Source organism: Mustela putorius, unplaced genomic scaffold, assembly GCF_011764305.1.
Source record: "Mustela putorius furo isolate JIRA1106 unplaced genomic scaffold, ASM1176430v1.1 tig00000867_pilon_pilon_pilon, whole genome shotgun sequence".
NCBI classification, from domain to species: Eukaryota; Metazoa; Chordata; class Mammalia; order Carnivora; family Mustelidae; genus Mustela; species Mustela putorius.
In genome coordinates, this window is record NW_025421501.1 from 2,984,084 (window position 1) to 3,010,401 (window position 26,318).

The 26,318-nt window shown below is 44.5% G+C and overlaps 1 protein-coding gene and 1 long non-coding RNA gene across 8 annotated transcripts in view; one reads left to right on the forward strand and one right to left on the reverse strand.

Annotated features, from left to right (window-relative positions):
* The window catches only part of SPECC1 (sperm antigen with calponin homology and coiled-coil domains 1), a 221,990-nt gene that overhangs the window by 28,236 nt on the left and 167,436 nt on the right, over window positions 1–26,318 (reverse strand). Inside the window, exon 13 of one of the 7 annotated variants that reach the window (XM_045085436.1) lies at window positions 23,976–24,172. The exons of the other annotated variants lie outside the window; for them this stretch is intronic. Coding sequence (XP_044941371.1) covers window positions 24,146–24,172 — 27 coding nt within the window. The 3' untranslated portion in view covers window positions 23,976–24,145. Of the gene's footprint in view, window positions 1–23,975; window positions 24,173–26,318 lie in introns of those variants that run through there. 7 annotated transcript variants of the gene reach the window in all.
* LOC123393453 lies at window positions 9,528–25,464 on the forward strand. Its single transcript, XR_006608243.1, has 3 exons — window positions 9,528–10,499; window positions 11,070–11,485; window positions 24,092–25,464. It is a non-coding gene; the product is annotated as an uncharacterized LOC123393453 (long non-coding RNA).

Below are 26,318 nucleotides of genomic sequence, written 5' to 3' on the forward strand. Positions count from 1 at the left end.
CACCAGACAAGAGAAAGAAAGAAAATGCATCCAGAAGGGTAAGGAAGAAGTCAAACTACCTGCAGATGACATGATACTATATGTAGAAAGCCTGAAAGACTTCACCGAAAAACCCATCAGAACTGATAAATGAATTCTGTAAAGTCACAGCATACGAAATTAATATTCAGAAATCTGTTGTATTTCTGTACACTAATAATGAACTAGCAGGAAGAGAAATTAAAACAATCCCACTTACACTCGCATCGAAAAGAAATAACTAGGAATAAATTTAATCAAGGAAGTGAAAAAACCTGTATCCTAAAAACTATGACATCACTGAAAGTAACTGAAGATGACTCAAATAAATGGAAACGACAACCATGCTCATGAAGTGGAAAAACTGATATTGTTAAAATATTCATACTCCCCAACACGATCTACAGATTCAAGGCAGTCCCTATCCAAATACCAACAATACTTTTCACAGAAATACAACCAATAACCATAAAATTTGTAGGGCACCACAAGAAACCCTGAATAGCCCAATAATCTTGAGAAGGAAGAACAAGGTTGGAGGCATCACAATCCCAGGTTTCAAGATACTCAACAGACCTGTAGGAATCAAAACAGTATGGTACTGGCACAAAATCAGACATAGAGATCACTGGAACAGAATAAAGAGCCCAGAAATAACCCCATGCTTACATGATCAATTAGGAGATGAGAAGGGTCACACAGGAGGTGAGAATATATACAAGGAGGAAAGGACAGTATCTTCAGTAAATGGTGCTGGGAAAACTGCACAGCCACATGCAGAACAATGAAACTGCGCCACTTGCTTGCACCATACACAACAATAAACTCAAAATGGCTTAAAGACCTAAACATGAGACTCGAAACCCTAAAACTCCAAAAAGAAAATGGGCAGTAAATTCTTCAACATTGGTCTTGGCAATATTTTCTTTGGATCTGTCTCCTTTGGCAAGGGCTGCAAAAGCAAAAATAAACCACTGGGACTACATCAAGCTCAAAAGTTTTCGCACAGTGAAGGAAATCATCAGCAAAAGGAAACGGCAACTTGCTATGTTTGCTAATGACATATATGACAAAGGCTGAACATCCAAAGTATATAAAGAACTCCTGTAACTCAAGAACAAAACAAAACAAAAACAAGCAATCCGATTTAGAAAATGGGCAGAAAGGGCACCTGGGGGCTCAGTCGGTTGAGCGTCTGCCTTGGGCTCAGGTCATGATCTCAGGGTCTTGGGATCGAGCCTCGCATTGTTGGCTCCCCGCTCAGTGGGGAGCCTGCTTCTCCCTCTGGCTCTTCCCTTTTTGGTTTGTGCTTTCTCTCTTGCCTGCTCTCTCTCAAATAAATACACAAAAAAATTTAAAATAAAAAAAAATGGGCAGAGGAAATGAATAGGCATTTTCTCAAAAAGACATGAAAACATACAGATTGGCTGGCAGACGCGTGAAAAGATGCTCCACATCACTCATCATCAGGGAAATGCGTACCAAAACCACAACAAGACTGTCACCTCACACCAGTCAGACGCCTAGTATCAAAGAGACAAGAAATAACAAGCATTGGTGAGAATGTGGAGAAAAGGGAACGCTCATGCACTGTTGGTGGGAATGTAAACTGGTGCAGCCACTAGTAAAAACAGCAGGGAGGTCCCTCAAAAAATTAAGAATAGCAATACCATATAATCCAGTAATTCCACTTCTGGGTATTTGCCAAAGAATATAAAAACAGTAATCTGAAAATAAGTATGCCCTCCCACGCTTATTGAAGCATTACTTAAAATAACCAAGTTACGGAAGCGACCTGGGTAACGAAGATGGGATACATGCGTGCACAGATATTACTCGGTTGTAAAAAAGAATGAAATCTTGCTGTTTGTGACATGTAAGAGCTCAGAGGGTGTTATGCTAAGTGAGATAAGCCAGAAAGAAAAGACGTGTGCTATATAGTTTCACTTACATGTGGAATATAAAAAAACAAAGTGTATGAACAAATACGAAACCAGAAACGAACTAAGAAATATAAAGAATAAACTGGTGGCGGCCACTGGGGGAAGGGTGGAGAGATGGACAAAGGTTAAGAGGATTAAAAGCTACAGACTCCTGGGGTGCCCAGGTGGCTCAGTCAGTTAAGCATCTGCCTTCAGGTCAGGTCACCACCCCAGAGTCCGGCCCCGAGTCGGGCCCTCTAGTCAGCAGGGAGCCTGCTTCTCCCTCTTTTTTTTTTTTTAAAGATTTTATTTATTTATTTGTCAGAGAGAGAGCAAGCGAGAGCAAGCACAGGCAGACAGAGTGGAAGGCAGAGTCAGAGGGAGAAGCAGGCTCCCTGCAGAGCAAGAAGCCCGATGTGGGACTCGATCCCAGGACGCTGGGATCATGACCTGAGCTGAAGGCAGCTGCTTAACCAACTGATCCACCCAGGCGTCCCTCCCTCTCCCTCTTGCTCCTCACCCCTACTCATGCTCTCTTGCTTTGTCTCAAAAAAAAAAAAAAATAAAATAAAATCCTTTTTAAAAAAGGAGGTACAAACTTCCATTTATCAAATAAATATTTCATGGGGATGAAAAGTACAGCACAGGGAATATAGTCAACAATATTATAGTGGGTTTGGGGAGAGATAGATGGTGGCAGACTTCAATGGGGAGCATTTAGTAATACATACAAACAATCTAAATGTTGACTCACTCTGTCATATGTCTGAAACTAAAATTGTATGCTGAATGTAATTCAGTTTAATAGTAAAAAATAAAATGCAGTTTTTTTCACTGCTGCAGGAACTTGATGTCTTGGACACACCGTGACCTAAATATCCTCGTTCTTGGGACTCCTCTGAGACTCTTGAGACATTTTTACTGTCCCAGCTGTAGAAACAGACCCAGTGAGTCTGGGGGGTGGGCGGGAAGGGGAGTAATAATGTGTAGATCAGAGAGGACAAAAGAAGTTCATTTCTCACCAAGGTTCAGCACGTGCAGGAAGTGCCCTGGAAATACCAAGCTTATTTTGAAGATCTGGTGGAAAACATGATAGAGCATATGCACATGTAAGTGGGTCCGTGTGAAAGTGGACGTGTGAAATTGCAACGAATGCAGCCCACATTTCCTTCCCTGCGCACGGGCTTGGGGTTCGTGCCTTGCCTTGGGTAGATGTCTACACCCATCTGGTTCTAGTATCTTTGTTCCCATCTTGGGCTATCTGGTAAACATCCAGCAGTCTGGCCACCCATGGCCACATGTGGCCACCCATGGCCACATGGACAGCGTAGTCCACAGTCGTAGACATAGGGTGACTCACACACAGACCACCTGGAACCCTTCTCTGCACAGCTTTTTGCTTTCTGATGCCCCCTTTCTGCCCTAGAAAGCTGCTATCTCAGCCGCCACTGATGGCTGCCTCCCTCAGCTCCGTGGGACTGCCACGCTCAGCTCCCACTCCAGCTCTCTACACTGTGACGCAGAAACTGTTCCCAAGCCGAGGCCTGCTGACAATAGGCGTCCCATCATAAGTTTCCCTTCTCTCAGACATTAGTTGTCTAGAGATAAGCTCCAGATGGCTAAATTTAAAAGCCAAAGTTAGACATTATTAGAATCTAGATAAATAGCTTTATACTCTTGAGTATGAAATAGCTTTATACTCTTGAGTATGAAAGCCATGTAAGGTATAAAACGCAAAGAGGATAAAAGGATGGAGAAAACAGATTACATAAAATTAAATTTCTGTATAACAAAATTAAAAATAATACATATACATATACAGTAAACCACATATACATATACAGTAAATCCAGAATATATTCTTATAATAAATAAGAGATAACAAGCCACGGGAAAACTGACAGAGGAATGAATCAGTAATGCACTGAAGAGGAAACAGTCAGAAACAGTTGGAAAGGTGTTAGGTCTCTCCAGAAAATAAAAATAGTAACTATTTTCGTTCATCAAGTTGGCAAAAGTTAAGGTTTTTCATTCACGGAGTTAATGAAGATGTGGGAAATGCGTATTCCTGTTTTTGTTTTTTGTTTTTAAAGACGGAGAGAGAGAATGAGAGAGAATGAGAAGGGGAACCGGCAGAGGGAGAGGGAGAGAGAATCTTAAGTAGGTTCCACACCCAGCATGGAGCCTGATGCTGGGCTCAATCCCACAACCCTGAGATCATGACCTGACCTGAAATCAAGAATCAGATGCTTAACTGACTGAGTCACTCAGGCACCCCAAAATGGGTATTCTTATATTGACTGATGGGAATATAAATTGGTACAGGCTTCTGGGAGGCAAGTGCAAACATATTTTTAAAAAATAAAAATATAACTTGACCAAGTAATTCCACATGTAGGTATCTATTCTAGAGAAAATTTATTCTGTTTTCTCTGCCAAAAGACACACCCACAAAAATGTTTGCTACAGCATTACTGTTCAGAATGGGGAACTAGAAATATCCTAGTTGTCTACCGATAAAGCTAAGCAAACTTGGTTTTGCTTTTCATAAACATTTTCCAAAACCGTCTATAGTACTCACTTTGGCAGCACATATATTGGAATTGGAACAACAGAGATTAGGTCTCTGAGCAAGGATGGCATACAAAACTGTGAAGTATTCCATATTGAAAAACAGACAAACAAAATAATCTAAGCTCAGTTTTTTAATCTTTGTCATTCCTGGGAAAACTGATGTTCTGGGTTTTCATGGGTCTGCTATATGCCATTTTTTCTAGATGCTTGATGTTTTTCAGTAATTACTAGTAATCTCTCAGTAATTATTACTGACATTATTATAAACATCAATCTAGAGGACTGGTCCTATACCTGTCTCCATTATCACTGACTTTGAGGTAGTCTGGGAGGGACAGAGGATAAGAAATGGATAGAGTTGGGGTGCCTGGGTGGCTCAGAGGGTTAAGCCTCTGCCTTCAGCTCAGGTCATGATCTCAGGGTCCTGGGATCGAGTCCTGCATCCAGCTCTCTGCTCGGCGGGAAGCCTGCTTCCTCCTCTCTCTCTCTCTGCTTGCTTCTCTGCCTACTTGTGATCTCTCTCTGTCAAATAAATAAATTTAAAAATCTAAAAAAAAAAAATTAAAAAAAAAAAGAAAGAAATGGATAGAGTCAAAACCCAAAAAAGATTTCAACAAGCCAGAAACAGGAAACCAAATTAAGTGGCATGACATTTTACTTTTCTTCAGTGTCTTTTTTTGTGTTTTCCAATTTTTCTACAATGACCATGTATTACTTTTATAATTAGGAAAAATATGTTATTAAAAATATTAATGACATCACTTACAGACAATTTAGGCCCATGTCAATTCCAAGGCAATGAATGAGTAAGAGCCCTACTAACTGTATGTTTTTAGGATGAAGAGGTCCTGAAAAAAGATAGTTTTTGTTTTGTTTTGTTTTCCCCCAAAAATGTTAAAAAAAGACTAAAAAGACTTGGCTGTAGAGGAGGGAGGGAAGACGCAATTAAGAAGTTGCTAGAAAGGCAGACTAGAGACTACGTTTTTTCTTTTCCTTTTGCTATGGATTTAAGGCAGCTACAGATTCTCTGTAATCTTCCTGCTAAGGAGCAAAGTCTAATTCTCCTCTTCTGGAATCTGGGCTGCCCTTTTTGCTGGAATGGGGACGAAGCAATATTTGTGACTCGCAGGGTGGGTCGTAAGAAGCCTCCAACTTTTACTGAGTGCTCTTGGAACACTGTCTCTGGGAGTTCTGAGGCTCCTGAGGTATGTGGAAACTCAGACAAGCCAAGTACAGAGGCATCCTGGAGAGAGACTGACCAACCCCCAACTGTCCCAGCCTCTAGCCACTGGAGGCCCCAGACATGGAGGAATACAAGAGTTGACCTGTGGGTCAACTGTAGGCCTAAACTGTAGACATGTGAACAAAATGAACACTGTTGCACTGTAACCCACTAAGTTTTGGGGGTAGTTATATAGCCATAGAGAACTCAGAACATCTGACTTTAAGTACTTCTTTCACAACTGTTGCAAACGGGAGAATGGACAGCAGCTTTTTGTTCCTCAAGCAAATCACTTTGGGGTTCCTTGGAACTCCTTGCCTCTTCTGACCCTATGCACCTTCCTGCTTTAATCTCTTGTTTCTTGACTTAATTTTAGATGGCCAATCATCTCCCAAATCAAGTCTGAAAGCTTCTGTTCTCCTCTTACAGATTTAAAAAATGTGGCCCTACTCAATCTGGTCAACTAAATGTCTTCGATCCTCTTAAACACGGGCCACGGGAACCGCATCCAGGTCTGTTTCCACCATTTGCCATATCTGTTCTGGAATACCTATGATGGGTGAAGACGGGTTACGAAGTAGGGCCTGATTACTACAGCTTCACCTTATTCTTCCAGTCAGGTTGGGCCAATGTGCCTTCATTATGACTTTCTGGAAACTTCCTTGGCCGTTTTTACTTATTCTTCTGGGTATATTTTTAATTATTTTACATTCAAGACTAAAGAAATCCTGCGGGATTTTAGTTGGAATCCAATTATATTTAGAGGAATAATTTACCTTTTTTTTTTTTTAAAGATTTTATTTATTTATTTATTTGACAGAGAGAGAGAGATCACAAGTAGGGAGAGAGGCAGGCAGAGAGGGAGGGGAAAACAGGCTCCCTGCCGAGCAGAGAGCCCAATGCGGGGCTCTATCCCAGGACCCTGAGATCATGACCGGAGCCGAAGGCAGTGGCTTAACCCACTGAGCCACCCAGGTGCCCATAGAGGAATACTTTACTTTTTAAATGATTTCTTCCTACTCTTTATCCTCCCTTTTGAAGGAGTTGAGGGTTTGAGACCTGGACCAGAGGAGATCAAAGGAGCAAGTCTGCTAAGGACTACAGTTTGCTTTGTGTGGCGAGGGCCAAATGAGTAAGTTACAAGGAACAACCCCTGCAGGAAACTTCTCAGCTGAGGAGAGTTTTCTAATGACAAAAGGGCTGCTGTGTCTTCAGAGCTGTGTAGGCAGATCTAGTACAACCTCTCTCCAAAGACAGAATTGAAAGGATGTTGACATCAGGAGGGTGGCCGGAACTACATCTTTCTTGCTTCCTCCTTTTTCTCCTTAAGCAAACACTGGAGAGTCCCCACCTGGGATGTTTCCTTCTTGAAGTTCTCTGGCCTTTGGCATGGTGACACTTGGGTCTAGTTTCACTGCAAATGCCCGGCTGGCTGACACTTCCTGAGCCATGTAGCCGTGTCTACACCCGGCCTGCCCAGCAGCCAACACGGGCTGAGGAAGACGAAATGAGGAGCTTGGCACGGGAACTTGGGTTCTTCCACAACTTCTGTGAGCATATCTCTCTACCCCTCAACTTGGTTCCCACATGATTCTCTGCCATGTTCTATCCCCAGGTCCAGACTGTATTCCACCTCTCTGGAGAAAGCACTTTTCTGGAATCTTCCTTCCCTCTTTTCCTCTCTTGCCTTTCTGTTGAGTACCTCACTGTCATTCATTTCACTCATCTTTTTGGCTTACGTTTTCTTAAAAAGGTGATGGTTATTTGCAGCTCTGCTAGTTCCCTTCATCCCAGAATTGCCCACTTTTCAGGCTCAGTGAGTGATCTGTTAGCACCCCTGAAGCCCATCCTTCTCCTGGCTGAGAGCTTATTGAAAGGCACCAGTCACCAAGGAAATGTTAAAAAAGACTTTCTTATGGGGGCGCCTGGGTGGCTCAATGGGTTGGGCCTCTTCCTTTGGCTCAGGTCATGATCCTGGGGTCCTGGGATTGAGCCCTGCATTGGGCTCTCTGCTCAGCAGGGAGGCTGCTTCCCTTCCTCTCTCTCTGCCTGCCTCTCTGCCTACTTGTGATCTCTGTCAAATAAATAAATAAAATCTTAAAAAAAAAAAAAAAAAGACTTTCTTATGAACCATGTGCATTAATAGGTCACTTCTAGACTGGGAAAAGAGCCCAAACCATGGTTCTTAAGTCTGTATGATAGCCAGCAAATGTTCATGGAGACCTGCTATGTGTAAGGTGCTGAGGGACAGACACACGTAATAGAGTCTGGTCCCTTATCCGGAATGGTTGACCAGACAGTGGCAAGGCAAGAGGTGAGTCTGGGACCTTGAGGAGGCCTGATGTGGTCTGGACTGTAGAAAATAAACACATCACACTCATGATTCCCAGGGAGTTCTGGGAATACTGGACACAAAAGTTTATTTTCTTTTCTTGAGCTGGTTATCGAACTGAGTGACTCTTGGCCAACCAAAATGTACATGGCTCCAGAGAACAAATCCAAATTTTGATGAACCTGGATCTTCCTCTGTTACTAAAGCAGCTATGTGACTACAACTTCAGGCAAATGACTCGACTTTTCCGGCTTCTAGATTCCTCATCTTTCCAAAGAACTGGCCAGATTGTATCAGTTGTTTTGAAATGATCGGTTGCGGGACCTGCTCTTCCAGCTAAAGTTTTCTGCAGAAGGTCTGGCGAAGGTAGAGTTTGGAAACTATAAGATTAAACGATCTCTAACCAGCTTCTTTTGCATCTTTCCATGTCTATCCTGTCCTGCACTGTCTGACACAACAGCCCCTAGCCACATATGGCCAAGTTAGAACTGAATGAAGTATAGAATTCAGTTTCTCAGTCATACTGGCCACCTTTGGCTAGTGGCTACTGTACTGGACAATGCAGATCTAGAACATTCTCACCATTGCAGAAAGTTCCATTGGACAGCCCTGCACAGCACTTATACAAACATGCATATATATTTCCCCTCTTTTTATGCAAATGGTGGCATGTTCTGCACACTTCTGCACCCTGCTTTTTTCCCACTTCCCGAGATCTATAGCAATAGGTCCTTCTGCTACATGTGGAGAAACAGTGATAGTGTAGAGACCAAGAGATTGGCTTCTGAAGCCAGAAGCCCCATCACTTACTAGTTGATGACTGTGAGCAATTACTTAACTTCTTTGTGTCTTAGTTTTTGTAACCTTTTTAAAAAAAGATTTTATTTATTTACTTGGGAGAGAGAGCGAGAGAGAGTGAAAGAGAGAAAGTGAGCACAAGTGGGAGGAGGGAAGAACAGAGGGAGAGGGAGAGGGAGAGGCAGGCTCTTCAAGCAGCAGGGAGCCCAATGTGGGGCTCAATCCCAGGATCTTGAGATCATGACCTGAGCCAAGGGCTAATCGACTGAGCCCCCACCCAGGTTCTCCTCCAGATCCTTAAAATGGATGTAGAATAGATACTTCATAGGTTTGTAGTCAAGATTAGTTTCAAAAATAACAAGAAGAGCCCTTATAAAACTGTCTGCTGTGGGGTGCCTGGGTGGCTCAGTCGGTTAAGTGTCTGCCTTCGGCTCAGGTAGTGATCCCAGGGTCCTGGGATTGAGCCCCACATCAGGCTCTCAGCTCGGCAGGAAGCCTGCTTCTCCCTCTCCCACTCCCCCTGCCTGTGTTCCCTCTCTCGCTGTGTCTCTCTCTGTCAAATAAATTAAATCCTGAAAAAAAAGTCTGCTCTATGATAGCTCTTCCATAAGGAACTCACTTTTCACCACCATTAACCCTCCATTCTCTTCCTCAGCAGCTATGTACGGGTCTGGCACATGGATGGATACGACGGTCTCTTTAAGCTGTGTCCAGTCTTCTGTTATTACACTGCACACTTGTGGGATAATTTATGATGGATTCCACCAAGTTGCCCTCAGAGAAGTTTTTCGATCTTATACTCCTCCCAACTTGCCCCATGTGAGGGACCAGCTCCCCCCACGTTCATAAGAGCATCTGCAGAGTTTCACAGAGCAAAAACGATTCTGTCCACACCCTGGGGCTCCGGCACTCCAAACAGACTATTTTTAGTAAGGAAATACTTTTTTTTTTTTTTTTTTTAAGGGGAAACGGCACTTCTGTATTTTTGGATGTGCTTCCTAAGAAAATAAGACGTAATAACAAAGCAATCTGTTCTAAGGAATTTTGTTCCCTGACCAAGTTTAATTTATATGAGACAATCTTCAACCCAATCTTAACCTCTCACTCCCGGAAAGACCGAATTCAGTCTCTAAAATCATCGGCTTCTATGGCTAGACTATTTCTTTTTCCCAGATGAACATTTCATGCATAAGAGAACGGAAAAAAATACTCAGTGCTGATTTCACTTGGGACTGTTATTATCTAAATAGACTTGCATGCTGTCCTGGGAGATCGAGTGGGAACAGCAGCGAACATCAAGGCCTCGTCTCTCTTAATGATGGCAAGATAATGGCTTTCGGTGTTGGATGGTGCCAGCTACAATGCCAGCTGCTGGCATATTTATCTAGGGAGGGCTTCCGGCAGGACAAAGGATCCACAGGGAGGAGAAAGGACAAAGACACTTTAAATCCACCTCAGTCCACAGCAGGAGGAAACACTCTTCCATTTTATTTTGAAAATTATGCTTTTACTTCCTGAAGCCAGCAGGACATCTAGTGTCTCTATACATAAAAAAATTGTGTGCCAGCAATGTTGGAATGCAGGTGTTTTCCTTCAAATGATCCCCTACAACCAGAAGACTCAACTAACTCAGGTTAGGAGCCCTTAACTGCAACCCTAATGCTGTCTCTAAAAGCACCCCCCCCACTATCATTTTCTCCTGCATTTTGTACAAATTCAGCAGGCTGGGGCACCCGGGTCGCTCGGTTGGTTAAGCGTCTGACTTCTGCTTGGGTCATGATCTCAGGGTTCTGGGATGGGACATCCAAGGTGGGCTCCCTGCTCACTGGGGAGTCTGCTTCTCCCTCTGCTCCCACCCCCACCCCCGACTTGGCAGGCGCGGACACACACGCACACACATGCACGCACACACACACACACACACTCTCTCTCTCAAGTGAATAAATAAAGTCTTAAAAAAAAAGAGGCAATTCAGTAGGTTGGAACAGGTAGGACGGAGATCCCTCAGCCTGCAGGGTTGCCGAGCTGAGCCCTCCTCTTGGGATTTTGGGCTACTGTGTACACCTCACAGCCAGGCCTCTGAGCAGTGTCTTAGGGGGGTCTCTACTCTCCCTCCCAAACCCACGCCCAGCCCCCACTCCAACCCTTCCCCAATCTGTTACCCTCCATCTCCAGTTTCAACACAGACCTTTCTGACTTACAGAGCTCAAGAGCCCAAATTGGTGACCACAACACTTTCCTCTTCCTTAGTGACAAGGAGGACTGACCGAGTCTCCAGTTTCTAGTAGGTGGCGGTGATATGGGGGATGGGGTGTGGGAGAAAAGGGAGGAGAAATCCAACAGCTAAATAGTCGCATTAGAAAAGGCTGACCTCCTGCACTGGCAACAGATACGAGTCTAATTCAGTCAGCTACAGAGCTGTTACAGGTTTTGAAGATATGGTGGCAAGCCAACCACCCCCCGCCCGGCCCGAGCCATTGCTGCAGTGTCCCTGGTGCGAGTTCACCCACAAGGAAGAAGGATGGATGCCAAAAGCAGAATGGGAGACACACAGATGAACCTGAGGACATAAGGAGACATAAACCTGACAAGAAGGCTGGATGATTCCACTCACGCGAGGTACCTCTAGGAGGCAAATGCATGGGGACAGAAGTAGAACCGAGCTTACCAGGGGCTGGGGGGTAGGGAATTAGTGCTTCATTGTACAGGGATTCTGTTGGGAAAAGACAAAACAGTTCTGAGGACGGACCCTGGTAACAGCTACACGCCAATGTGGACTTGAGGCCACAGAGCTGTACAATTACCAATGGTTAAAATGGTCAATTTCACAGTCTACTTTACCCCAATAAAAAGCAAAAGATACCAAGGCAGACAGGAATGACAACAGAGCCGAAGGGACAGATCCCTGCCCATCTTCCCACAACATGGATAGAAGCAGTTAAGTGGATTTCATTTGACGATGGGTGCGCCCCCCAACCCCCGTAATTCAGAGTACTTTCAAGAATATCCTGTTCTGCTTAGCAAATTGCTAGGTGACTTCCCCAATCTGAGTGAAAAGTTTCCAGTGGTTTCTTTAAACCAGTTTGGTAGTTCTGCTTGGCTGTGCTATTGTCACTGTTTTGTCCTGGGAACCCCCGTGCCCTGGGGGCTCCGCCCCCGTCCTGCAGATGCAGTCCAGCCCCAGCTGGTGGTTGCGTGACAGGAAATCTGATGCAGTCAGGCGGGGCCACATCTGACCCTTCTGTCCCCACCTTGGCTTTCTTATCACCAGAACCATCCCAGGTTGTCTGGCCCACCCTGACCCAGGTCTTCCTGGGTCCCTCTGACTCTGGGCGCGAGGCTGGCTTTGGACGGCTCACAGGGTGAGTCACTTGTCTGCCTGGTCCCTTGCTCGGATTCCACCTCTGATGTTGGGACACTGGCGGGGCTCACTGACCTGGTCCTCATTATTTCAACTGGCTTTTCTAGCCCTGCCTCAGAAAACTTTTATTTTGACGGGGGAAAAGGTCTACTTAGTCAACTCAAAAAAACTTTTTAAAGGTTTTTTTACTTATTTGACACAGAGATAGCACAAGTAGGCAGAGTGGCAGGCAGAGGGAGAGAAGAACCAGGCTCTCCACTGAGCAGGGAGCTGGATGCGGGGCTCGATCCCAGGACCCTGAGATCAGGACCTGAGCTGAAGGCAGTCGCTTAACTAACTGAGCTACCCAGGCATCCCTATTCTACTCAAAATTGATTAGCTCTGATTTTAGCTTTAGTTTTCACATGATTATCAGACTATGCTACTCAGATTCTCAGGCCTATTCCACCTTTTCACCTTATAGGCCTTAAAGACATTCATGGTTAGGTGACTGCAAATCAGGAAAGGGAAAACTAGTAAGAAAATTATACTGAAGGGACGCCTGAGTGGCTCAGTTGGTTAAGCAGCTGCCTTCGGCTCAGGTCATGATCGCAGGGTCCTGGGATCGAGTCCCACATCGGGCTCCTTGCTCGGCAGGGAGCCTGCTTCTCCCTCTGCCTCTGCCTGCCTCTTTGTCTGTGTGTGCTCGCTCGCTCTCTCTCCCTCTGTCTCTGACAAATAAATAAATAAAATCTTTAAAAAAAAAAAAAGAAAGAAAAGTATACTGAAAATGTAAGAGGATAAGAATAAGAGTAAATGCATGCAAAAAAGCCACAAGAAACCATGAATGGGCTCTCTATTAGAATTTCAGATTACAGATAAAGCTAAACTGTAAGAAATATACTTAAGGCATATGAATAAAAAATCAAGAATAAAGGAATTATAAAAATATATCACACAAATAAAAGCTAGGCAGAAATGGGAAGAGTATGTTTGCATCATAAAATGAAATCTTTCAGGTCTGAAGGCTCAATTGAAAGAAAAGGTAACCTTATTAAAAGACACAAGAGCTATGAGCCCTTAAGTTTGGTATCCAGAATATCTAAGGAAAAACTCTTAGAAACCAAAGATTTTGACAGAAACTACAATCAAAGTAAGAGACTTCAACACACCTCACTCAGAATTCCACAGATCCACCTGCCACATGGTGAAGGTCACCCTCCAGCGCCCACAAAAGGCAGCTCGGGGCCATTCACAAGATTCCCTTAAGAACTAGTTGAGGGGGGGCACTTTAAATATATGTGCTAAAAGCTCCTTGCTGAGGACCTTGATCAAAGGAAAAGAGCCTTCAGTCCCAAGGAAAATGTGAGACTCCACTTCCGGGGAACGGGAGGTTGTAACTTCCAAATGAGAGGTTTCCCGATGCAATTTCAAAACACTGTGGGTTCTCATTTGTCAGAAGGAGTGTCAGAGTCTTGTACGGCTCTGTCCTATATCCCAGAGTATAGTATGTTCCTTCAGGCCAAAAACTGTCACCAACCTCTACTGGAGAAGGCAGAAAAATACCTATTGCATTTTTTGATCGTGTATAAATGAGATTGACCGCATAACAGTGCGACTATACCTAATATTGAACTTTTGGACACTTAAAATTGGTTAAGATGGTAAGTCAGGTCCTGGGATTGAGCCCCACATTGGGGATCCCGACTGGCTCAGCAGAGAGTCTGCTTCTCCCTCTCCCTCTCCCCCTGCTTATGTGTTCTCTGTCTCCCTCACTCTCAAATGAATAAATAAAATCTTTTTAAAAAAGGAATTATTTGCAACAGTTTGCTTCAACAACTCTAGAAAATCAACAAACAGAATCAAATAACAAAAAGCGTCAAGATGGAAAAACTGTCATCCGTCACAATGACAGCTAATAGGAACCCCTCCTTTCGTAGGGCATACTGCATGGAACTGTCTTCTTTTTCTGCACATGAGCTGTGTGAGATGAAGAACCAGACCATGAGTCAGTGGAAGACTAGAATGTCACACATCTCCTGAATTCCTGTTTACACCAGGGTCTACCAAATACTTGAACAGAGTGCTAAGTCAATGATAAACAAATGGCCACCCACTCAGAAAAAAAGTTACAGTTCTACATAGCAAAATAAACACAAACTGCAAAAAAGAAAGATTTAAATATTTTAACAAGGATGATCTGGAACCTGTATGATGGGTATAAGCTAGTATTTTAATGTATGAAGAGCTCTGAGACTTCAAGGTGAAGAAAGCGGATTGAACACATGGGCTTATTTTCTTTCCCTCTTGAAGCCCCAAGAAGACCACAAAAACCAGAGCTTGCTTGTTCCCCCAAAGGTATTAAGAAGAGCAATAAAGGAAAGAGGAAAGGAAACAAAACTCTGGCACCTGAAAAGCAGACAGACAGAAGTAACTAACATAACAGAGCTAACCAAATGAAATCCCAAGCCAGCAGTGGAGATGGAGAAGAGCAAATATCCAACCTGATTTTAGTGCAAAATTTCCCAAAGGCTCAGGAAATGGGACGGGACGGCATGGGGCGTGCTTCACGAGGTGAGAAGGGAGGTGGTTAAAAACAGGGTTGGCTTGGAATTCCGTCTACAAGGCCATTCGAGTCAAGTGAAGCCGAGGGAGTAAAACAGGGTCTCTTGACAGGGTGGATAGTGGGCATGATTCTTACTTCTAGATTTAAAAACAAATTCTCAGTAAACTCAAAGCAAAGGCAAGCTTCTGTTAGTTAAGAGCATTTATCAGCGAATGACTGTGAAAATTAGTAAAGGGAATCCTTACTAAAGTGGAGCAGGAGAGATGAGGGAAAGGCTGGAAGGCGGAGCCTACCACCCAATGTCAATTACAGGAAAAATTGTCAATTGCAGAGGTCAGAAGAACCTTCAACAGGAAAGAATTGTCCATTACAGGATGGACACAGCATCTCCTGCAAGAAACCGACTACCCCTTCAACTCAGTCAGTGACAGAGAAGCTGTGGTCACCCTGAACTTTTGCTTTTTCTCCAATGGACTTTTGTTCAAAACAACTCCTCCCAACTTCCCCTTCTCCATAAAATAACGTTTCTCTCTTGATTTTTTTTGGACTTCTCTATGGATTTGCTATAGTTTGCTTGTCCCAAATTGCAATTCTATGTTTTCCTGAATAAACCCACTTTCTGCTGGTAAAATGACTATCTTACTTTTAAGGTTAACACAATATAAAAATGACATTTCATGGCGAGGCATGAGGGATTGTCCTGAAAATAGGGGAATCAAGGGGACTTTGCAGGGTGCCCAGGCGGTCGACTGACCCTCCAATTCCCCGTGCTCCTCTCTGGTCCACTCCCACAAACACTGGCTATCAGGCTGGTGCCTTCAGCCAGAAGAGAGGGAGGTCCTTCTCCGGGGAATCTGACCAGCCCAACAGGACAGACCTGAAGACACAGATACCAGGCGTCCATCAAGGACATGACAGAGGCAGAGCAACCTACAGTAATGACCACAGTCGCAAGCCTCACCCATGAGCTTGGAGCCACTGGTCAGCTTTGGAGAGTCCCACACTTACATGAGAGCAACAGTTAAGGACCACTGCTTTTCTGATTAAATACCTAGCACACAGACAGAGATCAAGCAATACCCACAAAACAAAGAAACTTGGAAGAAAGGACTTAGGCAGGGAAAAGATTTGGGGATAAAAGTGACATATGGTTCCGGGCAAGAGTAACAGAAGATATCCCATCTGTGAAACAAAACCAGAAATGCTATAAAAAATTCAGGGTCCGAGGGGCGCCGGCGGGGGGTGGGGTGCTCAGTCTTTGTGATTGCCTTCTGCTCGGGTGATGGTCCCAGGGTTCTGGGATCAAGCCCCAAGTTGGGCTCCCTGCCACCGGTGGGGAGTCTGTTTCTCTCTCTCCCAATGCCTCTCTCCCTTCTTATGGTTTCTCTCTCTCTCTCTCGCCCAGATGAATAAATAAAATCTTAAAAAAAAAAAAATTCAGGGTCCAAAAGAGAACTCCTCAAATGGACAAACAGGATGGTGGACAGATACAATGGAGTATTATTCAGTCTTAGAAAGGAAAGAGATTCCTGACACATGCTACCCCTGGATGAACCTTGAGAACATTCTTCTTGGTGAAATAAGACAGTCACAAAAGGACAAATACTGCACAGTTCCATTAACGTGAGGTTCCTAGAGCCATCAAAACCACAGAGATAGAAGGTTGGCTGCTGGTGCTGGGGGAGAAAGCACAAGGAGTTACTGTTTAATGTGTACAGTTTCAGTATGGGAAGACTTGAGATTGACCGCATAACAGTGCGACTATACCTAACATTGAACTTTTGGACACTTAAAATTGGTTAAGATGGTAAATTTTAATTTATGCATGTTTTACCACAGTTAAAGATTTTAAAAGATGAATGAGGTAAAAAACTAGGATAGCAGAAATGAAACATTTAACAGATGTTAGAACATTAAGTTAAGGAAGTCCCTGAGTAAACTGTGAAACAAAAAGATGAAAGAAAGGTGAAAAGATGTGATAATTAGGAGATCAGACTGGGAGGAATACCAGAAAAAGAAAACAGAAAGGAAGAAATTAGAAATCAGCAAAAAATAATTCAAGAATACGAGAACATGAGTTATCTTATTGAAAGAGTACAAGAAGTACCCAGCATTATAGAAAAAAAGAAAGATCCACATCAAGGCATATCACCCTAAAATGTTCGAAAGCTGATGTCAACCGGAAACTCCTACAAGATATTGGAGAGGGAAAAAAAGGTCACCTATGAAGGACCAAGATTATTTGTTCTTACTGCAACACTGGAAACTAGAAGACAGTGGAGCAAAGCCTACAAAATAATGAACAAAATTTTATGACCTAAAATTTTATACATAATTAAACTATCATGTGTTAGAGTCAAATAAAGATAGAAGGTCTTAACAAAAAATTTTTGCAAGGTCATAAAATTTTACCTTCCATGAACCCTTCCTCAGAAAGATACTAGAGGAATGAAAACAAGAGAGGAGGGACGCCTGGGTGGCTCGGTTGGGTGGCTGCCTTTGGCACAGGTCATGATCTCAGCATCCTGGGATGGAGTCCCACATTAGGCTCCTTGCTCACTGGGGAGCCTCCTTCTCCCTCTGCCTCTGCCTGCCATTCTATCTGCCTGTGCTCACTCTCTCTGACAAATAAATAAATAAAATTTAAAGAAAAAAGAAAAGGAAAGAAAAGAAAAGAAAACAAGAGAGGAATGGAGGAAAGGAATAGGGCCCAGGACACAGAAAATCAAAAAAAGAGGGACACCTGGGTGGCTCAGTCAGTTAAGCGCCTGACTCTTGATTTTAGATCACGTCGTGATCTCAGGCTCATGAGATCGAGCCCTGCATTGGGCTTCACACTGGGCATGGATCCTACTTAAGATTCTCTCCTTCTCCTTCTACCCCTCCCCAACTGCTGGACTGCACACACACACACACACACACACACACACAGAAACACACACACACACTGCATGCTCTCTCTCTCTCTAAAAAAGAGAGAAGCAAAGGTAGAATGGTCAAGACCCCAGTGTGAGAGCTGTACACCAGGCACAGAGAACAAGCCATGTTGGAGGAGGTCAGGAGGCTCCAGGAGAGTTCCTCAGCTCTTTGACGGAATCTTTTAGCAGAATCTTTGACTGCATGATGTAAGGGGCTATTTCCTACACATTTGGAATGAATTAGTGATTATTACATAAAAAAACTAAAGCAAACAATGAAACAAAAAGATGATTATGAGAAAAACAAAAGGTTGTACAGAAAAGAAAAAAATAACAGTGTTCTGCACCATGACATGGCTTATTTGGAAATAACATTTATATTCTCTAAATGTAAACTGCAAATATGCACAATTACACTGGGAGAATGGGGAGACAGGAAGTATGGGGGAGGAGGTGAAAAGGAGATAAACGCTAGTCTTTCCCAGTAGGAGATCAAGATACAAAATCCAAAATAAAGAACAAGAAACAGCAGGATAAGCAGGCTATTTAGCAACGAGGAGGTATAATTGCAAAGGAACGATCAGTTCAGTGGGATGAAAACAGCTGACCCTAAGAGAGGAAGACAGAACTTGATGAGACTTGATGAGACTCGTTAAGGATCTTTTGTACATTGCTAGGACTGAACTGAGTCCTCCCACAAAGCCGTGGGTTGAAGCCTCAGCCCCAGTGTGATGGTATCTCCAGGTGGGGACTTTGGGAGGTGATTGGCTTTAGATAAGATGGGGGCGGGGTCCTCCTGCTGAGATTACTGTCCTTTGTTAACTCAGGGAGCACCCCCTTCCCCGTTACCACATCCAGAGCCATGTGAGATAAGTATTTGTTGTGTAAGCCCTAAATTTGTGGGACTCCGTGACAGCACCCCAAGCAGGCTAAGACTTAGATCTTCCGTTATGGACACGTGTAACTTTGATAAAAATACAACAAAAAGATTGATAAAAATACAATAAAAAGAGCTCTTAAAAAAACACGTGACTAGAAAAGCTGCAAAGCAGCTGTACTAGTATTTCACAGAAGACGTGTTTCATTTCATACATAAATGGCTAACAAACTGATAAAAGGTACTCGCTCAACTTGCATCCATAAAGAAAAATTAAAAGGGATGCCATTTTCTCCTCTTGGACCAGGAAAGATGAAGAGAGTATCTATACCCAACAGCAGAGAAGGCAGGAGGAGACCGGCACATTGGTTCAGAGATGGAAGCCGGAATAACCCTGCTGAAATCCCTAGTGCAATGTACCCTTACATTAAGGAATGTTACTTTTCAGGAGTTTGGTTCACAGAAATCTAGCGCGGGTCTAGAAAGGTGTGGTCAACGAGGTTCATTGCCACGGCATTGTTTTTATTTTACTGGGGTAAGATTCCCGTAACACAAAGGTCACCCCTGAAACCACTTTCAAGCGTGGCGTTTTGCAGCTTCTAGAACATTCACTGTGTTTGGCAGCTGTTGCCACACTCCAGGTCCAGACCATTTTCATCATGCTAACAGGAAACCCTGCACCTGCTAAGCTGTCCCTCCCCATGCCCCCTGACCCCTCCAAGGCCCTGGCAAACACTAACCTTTTGTTTCTGTGGAATTTCCTGTTCTGGGTATTTCGTATAAATGGAGTCACAGAAGATGTGACATTTTGCATCTGCCTTCTTCCACTTAAAATAAACGTTTTCAGGGTACCTGTGTGTCCTAGCACTTCTTTCCACTTTTCGGCTGGGTAACAGTCCACCGTACACATGTTCTTTACCCATTCACCACCCAGCGGTTGTGCATTCTAGCTCTTTCCACCTTTCGTTTGCTGTGACGATGCTGCTGGGAACATTCAGGTTTCAACACCTATTTTCCACGCTTCTGCATATATACATGCAGGAACAGGGTTGCTACTTCGTATGTGAATCTAAGTTTGACCTATCAAGGAGGCCAAACTGTTGGCCACGTCGCTTTACCTTCCCAGCCGCAGCAATGTCATCACATCTGTGACCTGACTTGTCACGCTTTTCATTCGGTTATAGTACTTTTCGGCTCCAAAATTTCTGTTTGGTCCCTTTTCTTACATTTACCATCTCTGTGTTGATACTCTTCATTTTGAGCACTCTGGATATCTATAGAACAGCTGGTTTCAAGTCTTCATAGGGCCCGTGTCTGTGGCTCCTTAGGGACGGTTCTATTTTACTTTATTTTTCTTATGAATGAGCCAAACTTCCTTGTTTCTCTGCATATCTGTAATTTTTTGTTGAAAACTGGCATTTTGAGTATTATTATTACTTTTTTAAAATTTTGTTTATTGACTCTGAGAGAGATGGAGCATCACTGGGGGGCCGTTTGGAGAGGGGCAGAAGGAGAGGGAGAACAGGACTGTGGAAAGAGCTAGCAAGCCCTGTCAAGGAATGCTGGCCGCCATCTGTAAGGCTATTGCTGAGCTGGGAAGAGGAGGACGGAATGGGGGGTGGGGAGTTAAAACGGTGCAGAGTTCTCTCACAGAAACTCTGCAGCTTCTACCCTACTTCGTTTAAGCACGCTCTTGCTTGTTACAAGTTTTTGATTAGATTCCAGGGCTATGAAGAGTCTGGTTCTGACGGATTTTGCCACCTTTCTTGTTGCTTTTATAGAGGGAGGGAGTCTTGGATCTCCTTAGTCCCCCATTTCACTGATGCCCTCATGGTGCTATTCCTAAGGGTGGGTGATGGGGATCCACACATCCAGATGTTGTGGACGGCGTCAAGCAACAATGTCCTACCCCCTTGAGGAGCTGGAAATTGGAAAGTGAATTTCTGAGACACCCCTGCTGCTCATGTTCAGTATGGGAATTAGGATCGGATGGTCACCGGCCCTTGCAGGTGATGCACTCAGAACTGAGTCATCTGGAGAACAAGGCAAGGTCGGGGCATCCTCTGGTCTAGACTGCAGGAGACGAGCTTTGGTTCTGGAGCTAGCAACTCCAGTAGCAGGTTCCCAGTGGTGCCTCTTCCTGATCATGAAGGCTGTCTCCTTGGGGGCCAATTCAGACACTGGGAGCTAGCCCTTGAATTCCAGCCTAGTATATGTCTCTTTCTTTCTTTCTTTTTGTTTTTTTAAGATTTTATTGATTTATTTGACAGACAGAGATCACACGTAGGCAGAGAGGCAGGCAGAGAGAGAGGGGGAAGCAGGATCCCTGGCGAGCAGAGAGCCCGATGTGGGGCTCAATCCCAGGACCCTGAGATCATGACCTGAGCCGAAGGCAGAGGCTTTAACCCACTGAGCCACCCAGGTGCCCCTTGTTCTTTCTTTTTAAAAAAAGATTTGCTTATTGGGGCACCGGGGTGGCTCAGCCGTTAAGCATCTGCCTTTGGCTCAGGTCATGATCTCAGGGTCCTGGGATGGAGCCCCTTGTGGGGCTCGCTACTCAGCAGGAAGCCTGCTTCTCCCTTTCCCACTCCCTCTCCTTGTGTTCCCTCTCTCACTATGTCTCTCTCTGTCAAATAAATAAAATATTCTTGAAAAAGAGATTTATTTAGTTAGTATTTGAGAGAGAGTGTGTGTGAGCACTCTCAGTCATAGGGAGAGAGAGAGAAAGAATCTCCAGCAGGATCCCCAGTGAGCACGGAGCCGAAACCAAGAGTCAGACACTTAACCAACTGAGCTACCCAGGTTAATACTCCTAACAATTCTGGCGGCAGTGTACCCTTACTGACTAAATTCCTTTCTGTTTAAAACAGCCGGAGTGTATTCACAGCCCTGAGAAATTCCCATGGAAAGTGGTAAGCAACTGGAAGGTCCACCAACAGACCACTAGAAGGGTGCCTGGGTGACTAAGGGGTCTGCTGGGCGTCCGCCTTCAGCTCAGGTCATGATCCCGGGGTCCTGGGATCGAGCCCCACATTGGGCTCCCTGCTCAGCGGGGAGACTGCTTTTCCCTCTGCCTCTTCTGCTTCCCCCGCTTGAGCTCTCTCTCAAATAAATAAATAAAATCTTTAAAAAATAGATAAAGTATTGCTTATGCCTACAATGAAAATCCATGCAGGAGCTACAAATAATGAAACAGCTATATGAATACTCCCAGAAGGAGGAACACAATATATCCATGGCAAGCACTCCTTGCATATCAACGTATAATTCTATTTTTGTAAAGTTTAAAGACATGTAATTGTATATTCAAGACAGTGGTTCTTTTTTCTTTAATATTTTATTTATTTATTTGACAGAGATCACAAGGAGTCAGAGAGGCAGGCAGAGAGAGAAGAGGAAGCAGACTCCCCACAGAGCAGAGAGCCTGATGTGGGACTCGATCCCAGGACCCTGGGATCATGACCCGAGCCGAAGGCAGAGGCTTTAAACCACTGAGCCACCCAGGCGCCCTCAAGACAGTGGTTCTTAACCAGGGGTGATTCCTCCCCTCTCTCCCCTGGTGGGGGACATCTGTCAATTTCTGGAGACTTTTTTTTTTTTTTAAAGATTTTGTTTTTATTTATTTGATAGAGATCACAAGTAGGCAGAGAGGCAGGCAGAAAGAGAGAGAGGAGGAAGCAGGCTCTCTGCTGAGCAAAGAGCCCGATGCAGAGGGCTCAATTCCAGGACCCTGAGATTATGACTTGAGCTAAAGGCAGAGGCTTTAACCCACTGAGCACCAAGGCACCCCTGGAGACCTTTTTGATCGTCTCAACTGAGATAGTTTTAACAGCATCCCGTGGGTAGAGGCCAAAGACAGCTAAAACCCTACAACGTGTAGGGCAGCCCCCACGACAAAGAACTGTCCGGCCTCAAATATCAATGGTGCCAATCCTGAGAAACCTTGATTTCAAGAAAAATATCAGACTGTTATCAAAATGATACTTTCAGAGAGCAGGACTGAGCAACAGGGTAGGAATTATGTCACTTTTTATACACAATAGAACATTGCATTTCCCCCCCAAAATTAGGATTTTTTTTTTTAAATTGGAAAGATACAAATAAGAACAAAGCAAGGAATACCATTTATTTCTAATAATAAAAGGAACTAATGCTTTGTGTAAAGATTTAGAAAATACCCAAATAAAGAGAAGATCAGTTACAATCCTTTTGTGTGACCCTCTCTATGATCAGTTATGATCCTTTAGATCCCTCAGCCATAAAGCACAACAGGAACTAATTGAAGAGAAGCGGAAATCTGTTCTAAGGGTTTTATTGTTTCACAGAAACTAAGGATATCCGAAATGGTGCTGCTGCTGAGCCGTGACAAGCATACGGAATCAGGAGACGGGAAGGTGTCCCATCTGTTTTATCACCTGGCCTTCTCCCTGTGCATTTGTTTTCTGTCCCTAGAGAGGCCTTCTTCCACTTCTTCCCTGGTCAGTGTGGCCCTGGGGCCTCCTGGACCACGTGCATCTCAGGCTCAGACTGGCAGGAGGACGTGTCACTTAGCATGTGGCCACACATGGAGGCATTCACGGATTTACCACGATTCACAGGACTTAACGGTCATGAATGGCTACAAAGCAAAATCAGCAAAGGGAAAAGCCATTTGAGGTCAAATCTGGAAGAAACAAGTTGTGAGCTTCCGAGTCCCCTCCTGGTGGGCTTAAATTCCCAGCAATGACTTGTGACAACACGCAAGCCGTGCTGTCCACCAAAGAAAGCTCACCGGGGCCTTGACCCCCCCCCCACCCCGTTTCTGCGGGGGTGGGGGGGCTGGTCACGTAGGCGTCCTCTGTCTAGCACACTCCAAATGCCAGGCTCCCAGAAGGAAGGCAGGTGTTCAACAGAAACCACAGTGGTTTTCTGACTCTCTCTTATCAGTTCTGGGAATGGTGAGAATCTTCCCAAATCCAAGTTACCAGACACTAGCTAAGGGCCACCCTCACAAGCAGCCTGTGTAGGCGCAGCCCACAGGCAGGCCTGTTCCCTTCGCTCCTCCCTGTGCAGTGGCAAAAACACGGCTGCCTACAGCACGGAGGTCTGCCTCTGAGTAATCTTGCTCTCAGGTCTGGTTCCAGACTCCCAGGAAGAGGCTGACGGGCCTGGCTTTGGCTGGGTGCCCCACCTCCCCCAACCCCTGCACCAGGCAGCAGTGATGGGAAGGTTGGGGGAGGTCACAGCAGCTTCCTCGTGATCCCCGTCCATGATGCGGGGGACGAGTCCCTTCCCCATCTGCTGGGCAAACAGTCTCACGGGGATCTCTACAACACCCTCTGGTACTTTCATTCAGCAAACAATTTTTATTCCTCACGATTTCCTCTATCTGGGCAGGTGCACAAAGAGAGTGGGCAGGGGAGCGTCTGGCCATGCGGGCCCAAGAGCTGAAAGCCCTGGAAAGATGCACTGCAGGGAGCTGAAGGCAGGAATGTACTTCCCACAACCTGGGAAATAAGGTCTTTTGTCTTTATCTTCCAAACAGATTCTCCTGCTGCCTCAGGTTGTAAGACAATGCCTGGTGTCCCCGAAAACGTCTTCACAAATCATCGTGTCTCAGACACAGCTGCGGATACAGAGACGCCGGGTGAGGAAAGGCCCCACGAGAATAGAGGCCCATGATGACATTCATCTTCTGCTGAGGATTCATTATAATGAAGTCAGGAAAAGAACCACTTTGATGACACTAAATAAATCACAGCATTGTACGTTTTCTCTGAGTTGGGCATGGTAGCCCTCCAGAGACCTGTCTCAAAAAAGAAAACAACAAACAGAGCTCCGCAGGGCCCGCCAGTCCGCAGGCTGTTCGCTGTTGGGCGAGCATATGCTAGTACTTGTCTGTGGGAACTCAGAGACAGAAAAACAGAGGCCACCGGCTATGTGGGTGTTCCTTCCAGATGCAAAATAAGATTTGTTTTGGACAACACAAAGACTGCTCTTTTCTCTGACAGAGAAGAAGACAGAGCTCCCAGCTCATGGGCTCAAAAGAGGTTCAAAGAGGCCTGTGCGTGCCTCCCTGACGCTTCAGCTACCCTTCCCCAACCCAGGTCTTGCAACACAAAAACTCAGATAGGTTTGAAGTCAGTCTCTTGCTCTCTAACACTTGTTTCTTGCTACCTGAAATGCAAGAGCCACGTACGATTTGTGTAACAGAAGATACTTGTGTACATTTGTATCGCAGGGAGGGGTCTGCCAACTTTTTCTGGAAAGGACCAGATGGTAAATAATTTTGTAGGTATAATGGCCCAAAAGGCTCTACTGTAAGGACTCAACTCTGTAGCTGTAGTACCAAAGAGTTACAAGCAAAATGTCTCAGGATGACTGTGTTTCAGTGACCGTGTTCCAATAAAACTTTATTTAGAAGAACATGTGGTAGGCTCGATTTGGCCCCAGGGCTCCAGGGCTGAACACTGATCTGAGTGGAGGCTTAAGTCTACTGTTACAGGATCAGACCTACATTATTATTATTTCAAATGGCAAAAGCTTTGGGAATACCAAGTGTTCACTTTACTGTCTTTGAAAAATAAGATGGGGCAGGGCCAAGAGAAAATTCTGAGTTCTAGCATGTGCAATTCTGGGAAAGGACATTTGAAGTGCATTGCTTAGAAAAGTGCCATTTTTCTTTTTCTTAAAGATTTTACTTATTTGAGAGAGAGAAAGTGTGTGCACAGGCCAGGGAAGAGCCAGAGGGAGCGAGAAGCTTTCAGGACCCTGAGATCATGACTGAGCCAAAGGCAGACGCTTAACTGACGGAGCCACCTAGGCACCCCCTGTCCTAATATATGTTTGATGCAAAGAATATATTTGGGTTATATAAAGTGAATACCTGTGAATCCCATCTCCCAAATAAAAATTAGAGTACCAATACCTTGTGCATCTCTCTATTTTATTTCAATTAGTTTTTAATATACAAGGTAGTACCCAGGTATGTTTTTGAAAGTTCTATTTAAGATTTAAAATTTATATTCCACTTTCCTACCCCCCAACTACCTGTTATCTGTCACCTCCCTGATGCCCCATGAAAGCTCTTCCTGCTGTTTTAAAAAATAAATAAAGATTTTATTAAAAAAAGATTTTATTTTTTAATAAAAAAGATTTTATTTATTTATCTGACAGAGAGAGCACAAGTGGGCAGAGAGGCCACCTGAGGCAGGAGAAGGAGACTCCCTGCTGAGCAGGGAGCTAACATGGGGCTCCATCCCAGGACCTGAGATCATGATCTGAGCCGAAGACAGATGCTTAAGTGACTGAGCCACCACCCAAGTGCCCCTAAAGTTAAACTTTTTGAAATGTACAATTCAGTAGCTTTGAGTAGATTCACAAGGTTGTGGGACTTTTACTGCTATATAATCCCAGAACGTTTTCATCAGCCTCGAAAGGAAGCTGGTGCTGGGTCACTGCTGCTTCCCTTCCCTATCCCGCACCCCACTAATGTGCTTTCTGACTCATGAATTTGCCTACTCTGGACAATTCATATGTATAGAATTATAGAATATGTGGGTTTTGTTTTGTTTTGTTTTTGCATCTGGCTGTTTTCTTTAAAAGATGCAATTTTAGGGGTGCTGGGTGCCTCAGTCAGTTACGCATCTGCCTTCAGCTCAGGTCATGATCTTGGGGTCCTGGGACTGAGCTCCCGGTGAGGCTCCCTGCTCAGCAGGGAGTCTGCTTCTCCCTCTTCCTCCGCCTCTCCCTGCTGCTCCTGCACTGTCTCT